Source organism: Ostrinia furnacalis, unplaced genomic scaffold (assembly GCF_004193835.3).
Source record: "Ostrinia furnacalis isolate ACB-3 unplaced genomic scaffold, ASM419383v2 OfSCF0639, whole genome shotgun sequence".
Lineage (NCBI taxonomy): Eukaryota > Metazoa > Arthropoda > Insecta > Lepidoptera > Crambidae > Ostrinia > Ostrinia furnacalis.
The window spans coordinates 2521-21136 of NW_021130878.1; the positions used below are offsets into that span (position 1 = coordinate 2521).

Here is an 18616-nt window from a genome sequence, read left to right on the forward strand (position 1 = left end):
TCGTCGGAAATTGACACCCCTTATGATATTTTACATTACCACGACCACAATTTTTCAAATACTTCTGTTTTTTTGTATGTATCGGCAACTTAAGTAGTGCTGCTATCCTCTCCAATTCTTAAAACCATCAGAATCCTTGCAGTTTTTACACAAAAGTTAATCAAAATATGATATTTCCTTAAAATTTTGAACGATTTTTACTTTCACTCCACTTTGACTCGTCGTTTTGTAATAAAACAGTATAAACACTACTGCGGCAAGTTTTGTATAAAGTNTATGTCTGAAGATTCATGACGCATTTGAATTCCAATTATCATAATTTATTTACACAAATTATAGTTTAGTTGTGTTTAGGTACGATTTGTGCAATTTCTTATCTTAATTAGAATTCTAATGTCTTAAACAAATAAAATCAAGTGTTCTATTTTTTCTAAATACCTACTACATAGAACTTTTCTTTTATGGAATCTTTTAAGACTTTCTATTGCAGAATTAATCAACCAGTTATTATATTCGTGGTCTTGAAACAATTAAAAGACTTGATCAAGGCTCAAATTAATTTCTTAGTTTTCCTTATTTTACAATATGGAATTTAGCTACTTTCCTTTTCACTGGCAAATTCAACAAATCTTACTACTATTCTTCATCATAATGTAGACTAACTTCAGAATTTGTAAAGCATCAGGAACATAGACAAATTGCTAATTCATGTTTTTTAATTATTGCCCTCTTAGGCATTTTGTACCTTAAATAATTTAGCAAATTAACTACTGGATTGGATGGCAGATTGAAATATAACTAATATTTATTCATAAGCTAGTGTTACATAAGGACGTACTAGTAAGCCAAATTGTAATGATGATAAGCTCATTGGCACTTTGTTCTTTGATTGATGATATTCTGCCGTCACAATGCAAAAAGGTACAAAAAGCATTTTGTAAACTTCTAAAATATATTTTTTGATCTATAAAGTTCTTAAATATTCACTGAAGCACACAATAAAACTTGAGCAGATTGAGAGCCTTTTGTCAGATTCCCAAATTGTATAAACTTCATTTGAGAAAAAAATAGTTGTACCCTTTTTCATTGAGGCGGCCAGTATTTTGTAAAGCCTTGTAAAAACTGAAATTGACACAGTTCAAAAATCCATTTTATAGTTTATTGATTGGCAAACATCAAAAGCCCTTTAAAAATACATTGACGATGAAACTATAGTCATTTTCATGACTAAAATATCCGACAAAAACATTAAATTCATACACAGATATACATCCAGTTCCACAGAAACGATCTTTTAGACCCACAATTGACATTTATTATACATATACGAGGTAACATTATAGTATAATGCTTACTATATTTTCAAGTTTCCATAATTATTGTCATTATGTACTATAATTGAATAACATTCGTTAAAACAAGGACACGAACATGACATAATTATACAGTATACACCCTTAGAATACATCTGCATGAAATGATCGATTAATTAAATATTTCACGATTGACTATCACAATACAAGGACATCATTTAGTAATACTTAAAAAATAATAAATAAGGTCATGAATAACATATTATTTAAGTAAAAAAATCAATTCCATTGTTATAATAGGACTTACAATCGATTTTATATGAAAGCACTCACCCTTGGCAGTTGGTAGAATAAATGCAAACCAGGCTAGGAAGACATGCAATACACAGTAAATACACTTCATTATTATACATAATTTATGTGAACTAATAATAATAATAAATAAATAAATATCCTTGGACATTTTACACTACGCTTCTAGTCCCAAACTAAGCAAAGCTTGTACTATGGGTACTAGACAACGGATATAAACATACTTAAATACTTTTTTTTTGTAAATACATACATATTATACATGTAACACCCAGACCCGTCACAGAAATTAAAATTCATAATTTCAATTTCTGCCCGACCGAGAATCGAACTCGGGACCTCTCGGCATAGTAGTCCGTTACCGAACCACTACACCAAACGGCCGACTAATATCATGAGAAAGTAAATATATCGTATAGCTATGAAAATTCGAAAGCTATCTAAATTAATATACCTAGCTTCTTTATTTATACACAAATGGCAACAACAAAATTTTGCAACAAATATGGTTTACATAATAATAATATCACTTAAACTCTCACTTGAAAAATGACTAACAGAATATAAAAATAATTGAGCTATGCAATAGCGGACCATTTTATGGCATTGGAAATGTGAAATGTCTTAATTACAACTCATGTTTATTATCAATTATAAATGAACTAATAAAAAAATAATTGTCATTTTGTTATAAACAAATAAATCAAAATTCACCCCAATATGAAAATGGTCTAGCATCAAAAAAGGCATTCGTTTTCTGCGAAGTTTTGCTACGGCAAAGGTCGTGCTGGTTTTGAGTGGCTGCTCGTCACTTTTTATGTCGCGACACTCGCAGCAGTGTAGCACCGCCCTAATGCGACATGGTACTAAGGTCGCATCCTTACGTGGGCGTACCAAAAGGGGAAGGGGAGGACAGGAGTCTCGCTGGAAAAAAACCCCTACATATCAACTTTAACTTTCATTCTCAAGTGTCTAAGAGCGGTGGGAACTTCCATAAAAAACCTGATTAACCCCTTCCTTTGGATCAGACTGCCCCCTCCCTACCCCTCCCTTTTTACGCCCCCTCATAAATATAAATGAAACGATAATTTTGGGCAATCGCCAGAGCCTCGTCCGTTGGTCAGCAGAGTGCACCGCGCGCCGGTGAGGATGGCTCAGCCCTCCTGGCTGGCGTTGAGGACTTTTACACCCCTTTTTAAGCGGAACCTAATGGGAATATTGCAGTATTTGAAAGTTTTCGGGCCCTAAAAATGATATCGCAACGCGGTTTGTTACATTTGGAACTATTTGTCAATGTTACTTATGGTAACTTTTTGATATGAGTGAGAGAGATAGATGAATTTTAAAAATATGGGTAACGTCTTGAATGATGCCCCATTCAATATTCAATACGGAATGGTATGGTTGGGCCCGTACAATTTATACTATGTAGTGTGAATTATATGCTGTACTAACTGTACTATTTCATTCTGAGTACTAAAGCTTTACAATTTTTTTGTCTTTTCATATTTCGATAGGTCATATCATTGAACAAAACTTTAACTTAAACAATTAAATGTTTCTTCATTTATACGAGTATTTATACTGAACCAGATTTTTAACAGGGTTTTGATACATTTTGTAACTTATTAAAATCATATTGCCTTTTTGATGCCAGTATTTTAGTATTAGTAAATATATTATGTCACTGGCTGATCATTACTCCTTGCATGCCGCAAGGAATAAGATTATTATTTTTCACTGGTAACACTGATGAGCACAGCATGTTGTGAGTTAGCGTCGGTTAACACAGTTATCAAATAAAATTGCCTACTTAACAAATTATAAATTAGCTTCTAATCTGTTAAAATAAATTATTGTCACAAAGTAAAAGTAATGCACTTTAAAAAATAGACGTAGAAAACAATTAAAAATATCAGGTTTATTTGTTCTAAGTGGCCAGCACTTGACTGCAAGATGTCAAGAATGTATATCTGTATGTTTCTATTAAAATTTTATTTTACTGATAGTATAGTATACTATGTAGGTTTACATAAGCGCCGCAAATACACATTGTCATATGACGCGTTTTCAACAATACAGACAGACATTTTTCACATCACTTTAATATGAGCGTTACACACTTCATCGATCAAGCTCATTCTTTGGATATTTATTCGAGAATCTGATTAGTTAGTTAGCAAAATCAAACAAAGACAAAACAGTGATTTATGGAGCAAAAACTCAAGAATGTAGATACGAGTTTTCTGATAGCCAAATCGATGAAACATGTACAACGCGTTTAGAAGCGTGTTGATACTCGAGATATTGATATGAATTCGCACGTTGAAGGATTTTTTTAGAGATAACTTGATACTATGATAGTGTATGTAGCCTATTCCAGATAGGATACTGTGTGGTCAAATATGTAAGACAAGACATAATAATATGGGAGAATCGTTATGTTCAATACGTGAACAGACGTAGAAGTTTCCATAGTGGGGTGAGCGCAATTCAACCATTTGAATGTTTCCAACATTTGAAGCAAAAGTTTGAGAAGCTAAGATCCAGGTTTAACGAATAGCAATTATCGAACAAAACGTTTTTTCCTCGTGAATTGAAATTCAACAGTTTTTAAAAGTTACGTAGTATGTATTTCCATAAACTATGTAACTAACTGCTGATAAAATATTTTTAGATTGTAAATAACTATTGAAGCTATCAGTTTAAGCACTTCACACCCACGAAACTCGGGTCTGATTAACTGTAAGATAATGCGATCCCAAATCAGATTTCAAACTATTTCAAACTCATAATCGAATCGATTGGCATATCGATAACAATATCTCGAGATATCAAACACCCGTACCTGTTTATCGGATACCCAGCAACCTCTCGGCGATGCCGACGTAGTAAATGGCTTGAGCGATACCGAAGAGCGGCGCGATGACGATCATTCGGCAAGCGCCGCCTTTGAAGAACGCCGTCGGACCTTCGTGCTTCAGCATTTGTCTGTAGAAAAAACAAAAAAATTTAAAAACATTCCAGGGGACGTAGTGTGAGTTTACGTCAAACGCATTCGATATCGACTGCGTCAAAAAAATACATGAAAATTTTAGTTCTTGAAAGTTTCCGCTAGGGGCGCTGTACAATCCGTCATACATTTTATGTCACTATTTCAAACGCAGTCGATACCGAATGCATTTGGCGTAAACTGACACTACACCCTCAGAAAAATATTTTTTTCTTTTAAAAGAGAGCAGCAAGTTGCCAAGTATCCTGGCAAGAGACTAGCAAGCTATGAGATTAATTTCACGTTATAATCAAAGAAATGATTCTTCACAATACTATGACAAGTCGGTGTTAGTTAATGTTAGTGGACCGATGAAGAAGGATGAAGGGCCTTTTAAATTTACGTGTAATACTTTTATCTTGTACTGTGCCGCTATCGAAAATCAAGATTACAGATGAGATAATTTACGATATTTTTGACAATTGTATAAATAAGACTGGATTAAGTTGAGGCTGTCTTCTGATAGTACTTTATCGTGTTAGCTTCAATGCATAACTAAAATTACACAAAGTGATGTCATTTTTTTACAGAATCAAAATACGTAATTAAACTGTTTATGATTTGTAAACAACGATGATAAATCACCGAAATTAATACTTATTTCACGGTATCAGCTGGTGGTGACTTTAATTGATACTCGATGTAGACATAATACGTTATTTAGTGTCGATTTTGATAATAATAATCGCCAAAAAAGATAGTAGCGCGAGACTGTAGGTGGAATTTGAATCGCTCCAGCTGTTTATAAAAATTGATCAAACCGTTGGAAATATGTACTTCGTGACATTCAACAGCATACATATGAATCCAAAAAAGTTCAATAATACTTTACTGCTTTAAAAGTCAACCCAAAAAAGTGCGATAGTGCTACTTTTACGGATATAAAATGAACTCAAAATAAATGCTATTAGAGTCACTTTACTGCTTAAAGGTGAAGCCAAAAAAGTGCGAATGGAGTCACTATACATTGTCCCTTATTACAAAAAGTTCTATAGTTGAACTCTATAGAAATAGCATGGACATTTCATTTCAAACCAGTGACCATCCCGGGTTTAGCTTTTTGTAATAAGGGGCACAGACCATTGATTTTTAGTTGGCCGATAGTTTAGTCGGGCAGTTAATCAGTATGGGCATGTATGGAAATGCGCACATTACACCGATTTGGTATCGGCCATGTTTCATACTGTACGGTGCGTCACCGTACAATTGCAAACATCAGCAATATATTGCTATGCGCGGCTGACCCAATTTTATATTTTATGTTTTACATTATTTTAAGTTTAGTGTTCGATTTAGCAGCCTAACAAGTGGCCGCGACTCTCGTTAATCAATTATTGTACCTTTATACGTAATCAAGTAATAAATATCTACATTCAACAAGGAGTTTGAATCATTCTCTTCATAATCAACATAATCAAGAAAGGTGTATGGCTAGCAATAGACCATACAGCTTTATTCGAGCCGGATTTATCTACAATCAAGAAAACTCAGTGCTTTGTGAATCTCGCGTACGGAGCGAATCGGTCCATTTGGCCTCCCGGAAGAGGGTCTCACCAACTGGATTGAGAAGGCGCATAATCTGTACAGAGTTCGCAAAGACATTGGGGACTAGTACCTAAACAAGAAATCAAGAATCAAGCAAATACATCAAACAAGAAATCAAGAAACAAGTAAGCATTCATCAAACAAGCAAGCAATCAAGAAACAAGTAAGAAATCAAGAAACAAGTAAGCATTCATCAAACAAGTAAGAAATCAAGAAACAAGCAAGCATTCATCAAACACTCGAACACTCATCAAAAAAGCAAGTAAATCAGGTACAAATACAATTTATAGCAAGCAATTTCAAACAATTTCAAGCAATAATCAAGCATGTCTTCAATGGAAGATATTTTAGCAAACCAAGAGCAACTCATAGATGCAATTTACAAAAAGCGTCTTAAAACTTTCGAAACCCAGGACTGGCTTATGTGGAGCTGACGTGCGACAGCCCTCTGGCTGAGCCCTTCTTGCAATAGTGCAACGATTTGTGCTGCTTCTGAAGGTGTAGAATCCCAGGTAAAGTGTCAAAAGAAGCGGAGATGTGTATGGATCAACGTGTGAAAGCAAAAATCCGAAAACACTTGCTTTTATGGGGGGTAAATAGGCCGCAACTCGCGACGTATCAAACAGTTGATACATGTCTTTTTCCTTACTTCTTCACATTAGGCGGGATATCTTTTTAAATACTAGTGTGATTTAAATGAATTTGGTATCAATTTAAAGTTAAAAGTTGAATCTTTAAAATGGTGCTACTTTTTTTGTTACTAACAAATTGGTTAGTACACAAGATAGCATGGAAACAACTTCATGTAAGTGATTCCATACTTTTGCTCGCGAGTGTAGATGCGATTCCGCCGTTTCGTTTAGAAGTGCCTATGGCCACCTCCAGACTCCATCCAGCTCAATGATACCACAATATTGCAATGTCATCGTACTTAAATAAGTATACCAAATTTCAGCTCAATTGGTCGAGGAGAACTGGTTTTAAATTTAATTGCATGATTTATCCCATACTAACTAACAAGCGAAGTGCTTGCAAAAATGGTACGCATATCTTTTTTGCGACTAGTTTTCTTAGAGTATTATACCATTTTGGAATATTGGATAGTTGCGTCAACTTTATAAAAAACTTGCCGTAGTAGTGTTCATACTGTTTTTGTACAAAACGACGAGTCAAAGTGGAGTGAAAGTAAAAATCGTTCAAAATTTTNTCAAGGCCAGAATGTGCGAAGATTACCTACTGTTTGAGATAAAAGTACCTTTAGTCGGCAGAGATTCCTTCGAAATATTTCATCTCATTCCCGTACCAACTGCAACAAATCATAGCAAGATGATAGACACGATCCCAATATCAGAATTCTTGGCCATCAACTTAGCTAAAGATGCTTATATCACGATGATAAAAGAAGACATCTCCTCATGTCATCAGCAAGAGCAGACTTATTTATGTCAACTCAAGAAACCTGTATATCACCTCAAGCAAGAAGAAAGTCTTTGTGAATTAGACATCAATAAGAAACAATGCAAAACAGTTGTTCACCCCTGCATCAATAAGTGGGTCGAATTAAACACAATAAACAAGTACTTGTACTTTTGTTGTGAGAAGTGTCAGTTACGAGTGATATGCGCGGATCAGGTGACCGCGCCACAGCTGGAGCAAGCCGGCCTCGTCAGCATTTCACACGGGTGCATTGTCAAGTCCGACCTATTTACAGTGCACGCTCGTAACCTTGATCGCAACGTTATCAAAACAAACGCCGATATCCAGACACAAGACATCAGTCCGATCAACAATATCATCAACGCATCGATCCCGATAACATCTATCGTAGACGACACAATTAACGAACGTCAGAGACAACTTTCGGACATCGAGAAAGGTCTGAAAGATTTGAAAGAGCAAGCAGTATTGAACACAGATGTATCATACCACGATGTACATCAATACGCTCTAATATACATCATCATCGGCGCCGCAGTCATCACGGCAGCGTGGCTGGCGTGGCGGCGAGTGCGACGCGCGGCGACTGTCGCGCCCCCGGAGGAGCGCACTACCGTGCGCCTCTCATCCATTCGAAGCAACTCAAGTGAAGACGAAGACCACAAGAACAAGACTAACAAGATACATAGTGTTAATACGATACATAATGTTAATAAGTCTACGTCGCCCATAGCAACTAGTAGTGCATCCCTATTTTCATAAACTTTACTTTCATCCCGCCTCCATCTCTGGTGGCCCGGAACATGTACGGTGCGTCACCGTACAATTGCAAACATCAGCAATATATTGCTATGCGCGGCTGACCCAATTTTATATTTTATGTTTTACATTATTTTAAGTTTAGTGTTCGATTTAGCAGCCTAACAAGTGGCCGCGACTCTCGTTAATCAATTATTGTACCTTTATACGTAATCAAGTAATAAATATCTACATTCAACAAGGAGTTTGAATCATTCTCTTCATAATCAACATAATCAAGAAAGGTGTATGGCTAGCAATAGACCATACACATACAAAATAGAATCGGGCCCAACTATCGGCCAACTAAGCCTAGGCTTAGGGGGAGTCGCTCCTAGCAAACGTTTAAAGAAAAAAGAACTAAATAGTTTGACTCACGTGATACAATCCAAGATGGAGGTATACTGGCGCTCGCCGCTGCCCTTGGTCAGCGTCTGCATGCGAGTCTTGACTACGTCCATAGGGTTCACCATCAGGGCTGCCGTCGAGCCGGACGCGCAGCCAGACACGAATGACCACCTGGGGGCAGAAGGAAAATTGTTTTAGTTAATATTATTGTACGTTTTGGTTAATTTTCGACTTTAAGATAAGACGGTAAGGTTTGAATTAAGACGGCAGAGGTTTGGTGGACGTGCCACCTGAGCCACTGCCTAAAATGTGTCTCGGTTATGTCACGCTCCTCGTGGAGTTCCGAGCGTGACGAACAGCAGTATATCACGCTGAATGACACGTCCCGTCTTGATCGCCGTCACTTCCATAAACAGCCAGGAAATTATGTAAGAGATGTACTTATAAAGGAGCTTACCAGAAAGGTATAGTACCAGCAGGGTCTCTCGGACCCAGGTCGTTAAGCGTGGCGAACAGCGGGAAGTAAATCACGCTGAATGACACGTCACGCCCCGCGGTTGCCGTCACTCCCTTAGCCCTTAGTTACAGCTAGAAGACAAATGTAAGAGATGTATAAAGGAACTTACCAGAAAGGTATAATACCAGCAGGGTCTCTCGGACCCAGGTCGTTAAGCGTGGCAAACAGCGGGAAGTAGATCACGCTGAATGACACGTCACGCCTCGCGGTGCCCCCCGTCACTCTTTTATACAGCCAGGAGATAATGAAAAAGATGTACTTATAAAGGAACTTACCAGAAAGGTATAGTACCAGCAGGGTCTCTCGGACCCAGGTCGTTAAGCGTGGCGAACAGCGGGAAGTAGATCACGCTGAATGACACGTCACGCCCCGCGGTGGCCGTCACTTCCTTTATACAGCCAGGAGATAATGTAAGAGATGTACTTATAAAGGAGCTTACCAGAAAGGTATAGTGCCAGAAGGGTCTCTCGGGCCCAGGTCATTGAGCGTGGCAAACAGGGGGAAGTAGATCACGCTGAATGACACGTCACGTCCCGATCGCCGTCACTTCCTTAGCCCTTAGTTACAGCTCGAAGACAAATATAAGAGATGTATAAAGGAACTTACCAGAAAGGTATAGTACCAGCAGGGTCTCTCGGGCCCAGGTCGTTAAGCGTGGCGAACAGCGGGAAGTAGATCACGCTGAATGACACGTCACGCCCCGCGGTGGCCGTCACTCCCTTGTACAGCCCGAAGATTCCGCGCTCTCTGATCAGCTTCTTTGTAAGCTCCATCGCCGTGATGCGCTGGAATGTTTTGCCCTCTGAAACAAGGATATTATTTTTACGTGTTTGTATACGGAAATTAAGCCATACTGCGGCTGGCCGGAGTGCCGAAATGCTGTTTCTAGAGACAGAAAAATAAGAGCTTATTACGAAAGCAATAAGCCTGCTAAAAGTTTCAATCGCTGCCTTGATAGAATTCGGTAATTTTGGTAAGGTGGTAATTTTTCTTTCTTATCTGCATCTACCTTTACTTATTACATCAATAATAGTCACTATTACTTATCATTATCAACTTCAACATATCAGATATCTTGGACTTTTTTGACGGGTCGGTACAGTGTGAGAAAGCACATCCCCTAGGCTGTAAGACGAAGTGACTTAGAAATAATAAAAACTGAAAAGAAAAACACATCGCCTCTTTTGCGTCGCGCAGTCGAGTATAAATAAAAAGGTAGAACCAACTCGTTTAATGACAGTTGGAGCACAGTGGAAGCTGTAATAACATACCAGCTTTAGCCTGAGCGGCTACTCGGCCCGCGTCCTGCATCTGGATCTTGAGCAGCTCCATGGGAGTCGTGATGACGATTTGGCACGCGCCCGCCAGACCACCCGCCATCATTTGACGGGGAATTGGCAGCGAACTGGCGAAAAACGATTGAATATGGAGAAAATGTACAAAATAAACCTTCACGTAAGACAAGATACAGTTTAACTTGGTAATTCTGATGATGATGGCCTTAAACTTGACCTAGTTATTGGTTGGGTTTATAGTGGCAGGCAAGCTGCAGATTCTAGCTACTCACGAGTTGCAGTGGTGGGAACGAGGGATGGGAATACCTAACAGTGATTTAGTTTCTGATCGATTCAGGAGATACTGAGATTTGAGGTCGCTTCAAAGACGAGCGCACAATTATAGCTCTCACGTTTTCTAGAGCAGGACTAGGTAGTGTCTGCTTAATGATTTTATTTACGTTTTGATGAACTATTAAAGGCTAAAATAAATCTTAGCATATTTTTATTGGAATAGGAAGTAATTGAGGTTGTATGAATAAGAAATTGTACAACCTTAGCAACTTGTCAAGTACGTACGACTAAAATGAATTGCATTGACAAGTATAGTTGTTGCAATTCACGAAGGCGAGTGAGCTTTACATTTGTGGTGGCTCGCTATTGTTCGTTTTTCAAAAGTTTTGATAGACATTACTATATCGTTATGTGCAAATGCACAAAAAGTTTTGATAGACATTACTATATCGTTATGTGCAAATGCACGAAATCGTTATGTGCAAATGCACATAACGATTTCGTGAGTTGCAAGAACTATAACTCTTACCCGTCAGGCAGGGTGAGATAGTGTCGGAACATATCGTTGGCGGCCAGCTTGATCGCCTTCTCCGGCGTGATGAGGATGATGTTCACGGCGGACCCGCGGTACATGCCGAAGTAGCCCTCGGCTGCGTACGTCTTCTTGAAGCAGTCCAACCTGCATGGGATTAATCCTTACTTATACAGGGTGTGACAAAAATGTCATGAGGTTTCATAGAAGACTTATGCCCGTTTTCACCATCAAACCCTAATTTTAAGTGACTCTTTAGAATACAAAATTCCTGTTATGCGTTACCATAGGAACACTTAAAAAGTACGGATTGATGGTGAAAATGGGCATTAGATCCGTATTCGTGCGGCTCAAAACTCGTTTCAGTATATCTATAGATTACTTCATATGATTGGTCTAAATATTAAAATACTAATATGAATCAATTGAATGGCAATTGAAGCGAGTTTTGAACTTTGTTCTGTATTTTCTATTCTGTTACATTCTGTAGTTTTGTTTTGAGTTTTTTCTTCTATTCCGTTCTGTAGTTTCGCCTAATAGGTATTTCTTTTAATTATAGTATTGAAATACCGGTTCTTAATAGGCGAACCTACTTGAGTGAGTTGTTGTAGCTTATTAATTAAATAAACATATTGACACAAAACCGGATAGACTAGCTGGATCAGTTATCTAACGTAATATTAAGACTCAATAAACACTGGAATTCTGCAATATCATTCCACTCAGAATTCACAACAAGTTGTTTTTTGTTTTCGAGACAACAGGTAAACAAATCAAAACTACAAAACGTCATAAAACATACGATCGTCATTGGTCATACTATTCGTAGTTTTCGTTTCAGCCAAATGACGTCCACAGCTGGACAAAGGCATCCCCCAAGCATATTTTCCACAAAGACCGGTCCTGCGCCGCCCGCATCCAGCGACCTTCACCAGATCGTCGGTCCACCTAGTGGGGGGCCCATACTACGTCTTCTGGCCCGTGGTCGCCATTCGAGAACTATTTTGCCCCAGCGGCCATCAACTCTCCAGTTCGCTCGCTCCTCAGTTAGAAACATGTTAAAAACACGTGTAATGCAAATTGAACTCTATTACTTTACTTACATGTTCTTATATTGCTTCTCCCCATTTGGCCCAATGGTTTGGTTCTGCAGGCGGGTCTTCACAAGGTCAAGGGGAAACACCACGGAGACTCCCACAATGCCGGCAATGCCGCCGTTTATGATCTTGGGTAGCAATCTGCGAATAAATCGGTACAATACGACAATTGATATGGCATGCCGGTGAGTACAGATAGCATGTGAAGTTAAACATTGCAGCGTCTTATGTGAGTTGCAATAAGAGCTGTTTTCCAATAAAAATGTATAGCCTGTTGAGTATGTGCTACAATAACGCCTATCATTGTGAAAATTGCTCTGTAATCAATATGGCACACTCCATAATCATTTTAAGATTGATTACAATATTGTAGTGTACTGTAGTTCTATCGGTACCTATAGCATTTTAATTTATGTTAATAAAAATAAGTTAGGCTTATTATTGAAGCATGAGAATACTAATTGTAATCATATAGGAATTCGTACACGATTTTGAATAAAAAAAAAATATCGGTTTCCCTATCAATAAATTGATTGAAGGTTCAAATAATGTGACCCAATTTATGATCTATGTGACTGAAATAAGAAGTTTATGTTTTTAGACCTACTGTTAAATATTTCTCTCATGACAATTATAATAATTACAACATAAAACAATATGATTACTTACTTAGGATTTAACATTATATTGTGTTTATTCAGGCAATAAAGTTGACAATAATATATACAGTAAAAAGATTAACTGGTTTGCAAATAAGATAAATGAAAAAATAGTTTAAATAAACATTATTACAAATTCCTTTTATTAGAAAGAGTTTAATCTATTGTTAATGAAGTAAAGTTTTCATGAAGACTATTTATATTTTTTATTTAACCAAACCAAACTAACATTTCTACTAAAATAAAAAGACAGCATAAAAAGAGTCATTCTAGCTTTGCTTAAAAAAATTAACATAATGCAGTCAATGACAAATACTCCTCAAACAAATACACAGTAATGGTCCTAACAATACTCAATCTTCATACAAATAGGTTGAAATTATAATGAAACTGTGCAACATTGAGCCAAGGCCACTGAAAAAATGTGTAAAACTATGTGACACCAGTGTTTATGCCAACTGAAACTGACTCTACATAAATTGTTGTAATTGACCCTACAATATGATATTCATTTAGCAGCAATTGTGTATGTAGGGCATGGCATGTGCCAACAATAGTTTTAATGAAGCCACTAGCTAAAATTAAAATTTTAATACTGTAGGTACAATGGCTCTGAAAAGTAGAATATTTCTGTTCAAAGAAGAGTACTGTAATGTATAATCCCACCAAAAACATTCTGTAAAAAACTAGCCAAGTCTCGATGGAGCTGCTTGTTTATCTCTAAAAAGTAATGAAATCTAGACAAAGTCGTGCCAAGTCTATGGTTCCTTACTGCGATTTCTTTATTATTATAGTTAATGTTGTGTGACTTGGCCGTTGAAGGGTGACAAAACCAGGTGCTCCATGACACCATTGCACCAATCNAGTGCTAGCGCCATCTAGCGGTGAGCGATACAGGCGAATACCACGCTGCCGGAGTAGTATTGATTATGAATGTGGTTACTCCAGATCTTCGATTTTCCTAGTTTTTATAGTTTTCCCTTTATGTGGCCATTAAACCCTAACTCTGTACCAAATTTCAGCCCTCTGAGTTAATGGGAAGTACTAGTTCTATTTTGATGATCATCAGTGAGTGAGTGTCGTAAATGTGAAACTTTGCTTTCGCTTAACTTCGGAACTAAATGACCTACAGACTTGAAATTTTGGATTTAAAGTATGTGATTATAGCTTACTAGATGACGAAAATTTCTGCGTTCTGGTCTTATCCAGAGGTTCTCAAATAGGGGCCTAAAAATGCGGCGAAATGGTTCCAGTAAAGGATGGTACGGCAGTGTTTGCTTCGCGCTCGACTTGGCGGGGGCACTGCCGTGCCCCCAGAAACAAGAAGGGAAATGTTACCTAGTATAGTATTTTACTAATAATGATTCAAATTCTCTATAGGGGTTTTTACTAGTCAAAAGTTCTAAAATGTGATAGGTAGCATTAAATTCTTCAATCTAAGAAAAATTAGGTATAGTGATATAAAAAGCTCAAAAATTAAATTAAATACATACGAGAATTGTTGTGGTGGTGGCGGTGGTAGTTGTTTTGAACCCATGTTTGTTCTGTTTGGATCTGTGAAGAATAAAATTAGAATGAACTTTAAAATATACAGTAAAATTCAATGAAAAGATACACATAAATATTTAAAATAGTCTACTAGTTATGGAACGTTTTTTGTATCTTTAAAAAAATGTGAGACTTAGCTATTACTTGAACTCACTGTGATGAAATATTAAACAAAAATTATTAAATACATTTAAAATAAATATTCCACACAAAAATATAAAAAATTAAATAAAAATGTTTACATTGAATATTTTTCTACACTTTATGCAATAAATATTAATGAATATTTTATTTAAAATAAATTTTAATTTTATCAAAATGCGGCACGTTCTATCCCAATATTTTACGTAATCAAAATGGCATAAAACTAAAACTTACTTTGTGTTACACAGAAGCTTCTTAATTTTTGTGGCCAAATTAATGAAAACACATACTGGATTTAATTCTATAGAGGGGAAATGAAGTTGAAAACTATTGAAGAAAATTGAATCGATAAAATCCCGGAGATGACAGTTTGATTGATTTTTTGATGTTTGACACAACACCGCGTATCTGTTTGACGTTTGAAGACAGCTGATGGTCGATAAGGATGGAGCACACCAATGAAAAATACCGTTATCACTAAATAACGTTATTAATACCTTATCTTTCTTTTTTTTATCTTGTTTGCTGTTTTTGTGATGGATTGTGTAATCCAATATTCTAATGCTTAACGCTGTGTGATACACAGCGTGTTTTAAGCAAATAAATGTATTCTTATTCTTCTTAAAAAGCATCCAAAAGCTCACTTGTACGAATTTGTAACTATAATAAATAACGTAGTTACTATAATAAGTAGGGCTAGCTTAGAGAATTAAAAATCCTCTAAGAGGACTAGGATTCAGAATCCTATCATCTACTTATTATGACAAATTTATATAAGTCGGTATCCCACATGTTTACGCAACATAGAGTTAGATAGTTGTCCCTTAAAACTTCCTAATTGTTTTACGATGCAAGAAAGGTAGAAGAGATTGTTCGTCTAATCTCCTCGACGCGGCGACGCACAATGATAAGGTAGATATGGATAATATCATAGCAACAAGTTTCATAACTTTATTATTAAGCCCAAAACTTATAAAATCAAATAGTCGCAGTAAATGGCACACATGGCCACATTAATGCGCTAGAACTAGTTTATCAAAAACAATATCATCAAAATGGTGATCCTTAATTTAAAGACATAAAGCTCAGAACAGAAATACACTGTAAGTTACGAGTCACAACAATCGGATCATCGAGAATGAAAGTACAATTAAGTTTTATGTGGTACTTTGAACAGAACTGTATACCCGTTTTTTGCACTGGGAAATTATAGCCATTGCCTATCAGGGCAGTCCCTTTCAACATTATTTTCCGTGTCTAACCATATAAAAGATCCCATATTTCTCTATCGGAGCATCACATCATCAGTTGCTATCAAACAGTGAACAATACAAACGATCGACATGGCATCTAAGGTTTTGGTAAGAAATAAACACGAAGGTTGATTCTTTTTAACATTGTTAGGATTTGATCTTCAACTTAATTATGGGCAGGACTTTATGCCATGCCATTTGGTAGTGATCCTTCTGTCTCTGGAATACACAGGCTACAATGTTTGTCAACTTACAGGTCTCATTCCTGGCCGTCCTCGCAGTAGTCTTGGCATCCACTAAGCCAGACAAAAGAAGTGTGGGGTACGACACTGCCGGATGGAATTCATTGGCTGGATGGAACGTCCCTTTCCCGCCTGCATCTCATAGCATTGGAGCCTATTCTCATGCTCATGGTATGGGTAAAACTCTAACGATTCTGTTTTTCATACCAAAACAATGATGATAAGTGTCTTTTAGAGCAATTTGTAAGAAACCTGTGTTCGATATGTCGAAAAAAAAATTAGTTGATGAAATCTGAAGTCGTCAGACTCACCCTAATCATGCTGAACTCCATTGAAGTGATGGTTTTTCAGCGCCAGCTTCAGACACCAGTTCAGACGTAGCGGGAGCCGTAGCAGCAGCCAAAGACGCGGCCGCAGCAGTGATGGCTGCCCAGCACGAAGTAGCAGCTGCGAAGCACGCCGCCATCGAACAGCAGAGCATCGCTGGGGCGAAGGAAGTTGCTGCTGCTCACGCAGCACACAAAAGGTTAGTTAAGGAAGAGCTTATTGCAACTCTGAAGTCTGACAACAGAAACTGATTTTGGAAATTCCAATAATAACTTTGGTATTATGGGCAATATCGTACGTAATACTCGTATAAACAACTTTTTATGAGTGGTTCTTTAACCACAATGAGGAAACTCATGGCCTGAATCTTACCTGCTGGAAAGTGTTGTGGTTGAGGATTCCAGATGTAACTCGCTTTCACCTTCACCATGTTGAGTTTAGTTAGTTCACGAACTAATGTATGTTTTAGTGAAGAGGCAGCCAGACGAACACTTTTACCCTTTAGAAGCTGGCGCAGGCAGCGGCCCAGGCCCAGCTGGTAACTGCCAAGGCCGCAATAATACATATAATGGCGTCGAGATTTTAATAAGTAACCACTAACGCCATTCCTCTCCATGTAAATCTTATTCGTCTTTTAGTGAAGAGGCAGCTAGACACGCGCGTGCCCATGCTCTCGAAGCTGCGCAAGCGGCGGTCCAAGCCCAGGCGCAACTAGCAGCCGCCAAAGCCCGCGCTGCTGTCGCGCAGAAGATAGCTGCAGCGAGGGAAGCGGCTGCTGCAAGGGCGCTGCAGCGTGCTGCTCACACCCAAGCTGCTAGGCTGCATAACGCTGGTAAAATGTTTTGTATTGTGACGGCGTTGCACATGCGATTTTCTATTTTCACTACCCTGATGGGTAACTTCACTTGCTACTGCTTTAAACGAAATGTGGAATGTAATTTGCACAACTCTGAAACTGGCGAATTAAATTGTGTATAATATAAACTAAGGCAACTAGGAAGCGATCCGATTTAGAATAATTTCTGCATGAATAAAAACATTTTTTTTTGACGTGCGAACTGTGTGTAACCCGCATAACATCTGCTTAATTAATTAAGAGTAGGCGCACACCGTTGATTTTTGTTGGCCGATAGTTGTGCCCGATTTTAATTTGTATGAAGAATCGGCCAAATCGAATCGGTGTAGTGTGCACACTCCCATACATGCCCATACTGATCAACTGCCCGAGTAAACTATCGGCCGACGAAAAACAACGGTGTGCGCCTACTCTTAGATAAACGTTTTAATTTAATTATTGTGCTAACTTCAAATTCCTTCCAAACATCTTTAAAGCGACTTTCTTATTCCTAGACATCGAAGCCCTCAAGCTATCCGTGATCCAGAGCTCCGGAGCCGCTGGCGCTGCTGGTGCGGCCCAGCACGCTGCCACTGCCGCCGCCGCTGCTCTAAACACAGCTGGATGGAACCCCACTTGGCCTAAGCCTTGGGCCTCTAATGGCTGGGCCCAGTCCTCTAGCCCTTGGAACTGGTCTTAAGACTACGATTGAGAAATCTCGGAAGAAAATTGAATTTTGGAAATTGATTTTGACCTTAGTATAACTTTAATTAAGTTTGATTTCATATCGTGAGCGTTGGTTTTTCCGACAGGATGTTTTTGTTGATTTTAGTAAGTAAATACAAGCTACTATCGATTTTATACAACTGTTTATCTGATTTTGCTGATAATATAACTTTATATCTGCCTATGATGAAAATATTTTCGTAGTTTTAAATTAGGTTTAGTTGAAAATAATAATTTAGAATTAGTTTACTAGGTAATAAGTTTGTATTCTCGAATTGTTTTTAAAACCATGTTATAACATTACAATAAAGCATTGTTACCACAATATACTTCGTTTCGTTAAACTTTACGACAAAACTCCGA

At 37.6% G+C, this 18616-nt stretch overlaps 2 protein-coding genes across 2 annotated transcripts; one reads left to right on the plus strand and one right to left on the minus strand.

The window, feature by feature from the left end:
* Positions 1-3087: 3087 nt before the first annotated feature.
* On the minus strand, positions 3088-15285 carry LOC114366600 (mitochondrial glutamate carrier 1). Its single transcript, XM_028323525.1, has 8 exons — positions 15105-15285; positions 14672-14732; positions 12526-12660; positions 11420-11569; positions 10594-10727; positions 9929-10124; positions 8836-8976; positions 3088-4616 (listed from the first exon to the last, which is right to left on the minus strand). Exons 2-8 carry the CDS (start codon positions 14713-14715, stop codon positions 4478-4480), a joined length of 939 nt encoding a protein of 312 aa, XP_028179326.1. The 5' UTR covers positions 14716-14732; positions 15105-15285; the 3' UTR covers positions 3088-4477.
* A 633-nt stretch (positions 15286-15918) lies between these two features.
* On the plus strand, positions 15919-18613 carry LOC114366601 (uncharacterized). The gene is made up of 5 exons (XM_028323527.1): positions 15919-16231; positions 16380-16536; positions 16717-16891; positions 17331-17524; positions 18043-18613. The coding sequence occupies exons 1-5, from the start codon at positions 16214-16216 to the stop codon at positions 18225-18227; spliced, it is 729 nt and encodes a 242-aa protein (XP_028179328.1). The 5' UTR covers positions 15919-16213; the 3' UTR covers positions 18228-18613.
* Positions 18614-18616: the final 3 nt, after the last annotated feature.

What these genes read in the sequence shown, in the direction of transcription:
- LOC114366601 (XM_028323527.1), top strand. An exon ending in AGCCTATTCTCATGCTCATG is followed by an intron (nt 16,537 to 16,716) that starts GTATGGGTAAAA and finishes ATGGTTTTTCAG; the next exon opens with CGCCAGCTTCAGACACCAGT. An exon ending in GCTCACGCAGCACACAAAAG is followed by an intron (nt 16,892 to 17,330) that starts GTTAGTTAAGGA and finishes TTCGTCTTTTAG; the next exon opens with TGAAGAGGCAGCTAGACACG.
- LOC114366600 (XM_028323525.1), bottom strand. Translation starts at nt 14,715, where the DNA reads ATGGGTTCAAAACAACTACCACCGCCACCACCACAACAATTCTC. An exon ending in AGCCGCTCAGGCTAAAGCTG is followed by an intron (nt 10,125 to 10,593) that starts GTATGTTATTAC and finishes TCCTTGTTTCAG; the next exon opens with AGGGCAAAACATTCCAGCGC. An exon ending in GCTGGTACTATACCTTTCTG is followed by an intron (nt 8,977 to 9,928) that starts GTAAGTTCCTTT and finishes TTCTGCCCCCAG; the next exon opens with GTGGTCATTCGTGTCTGGCT.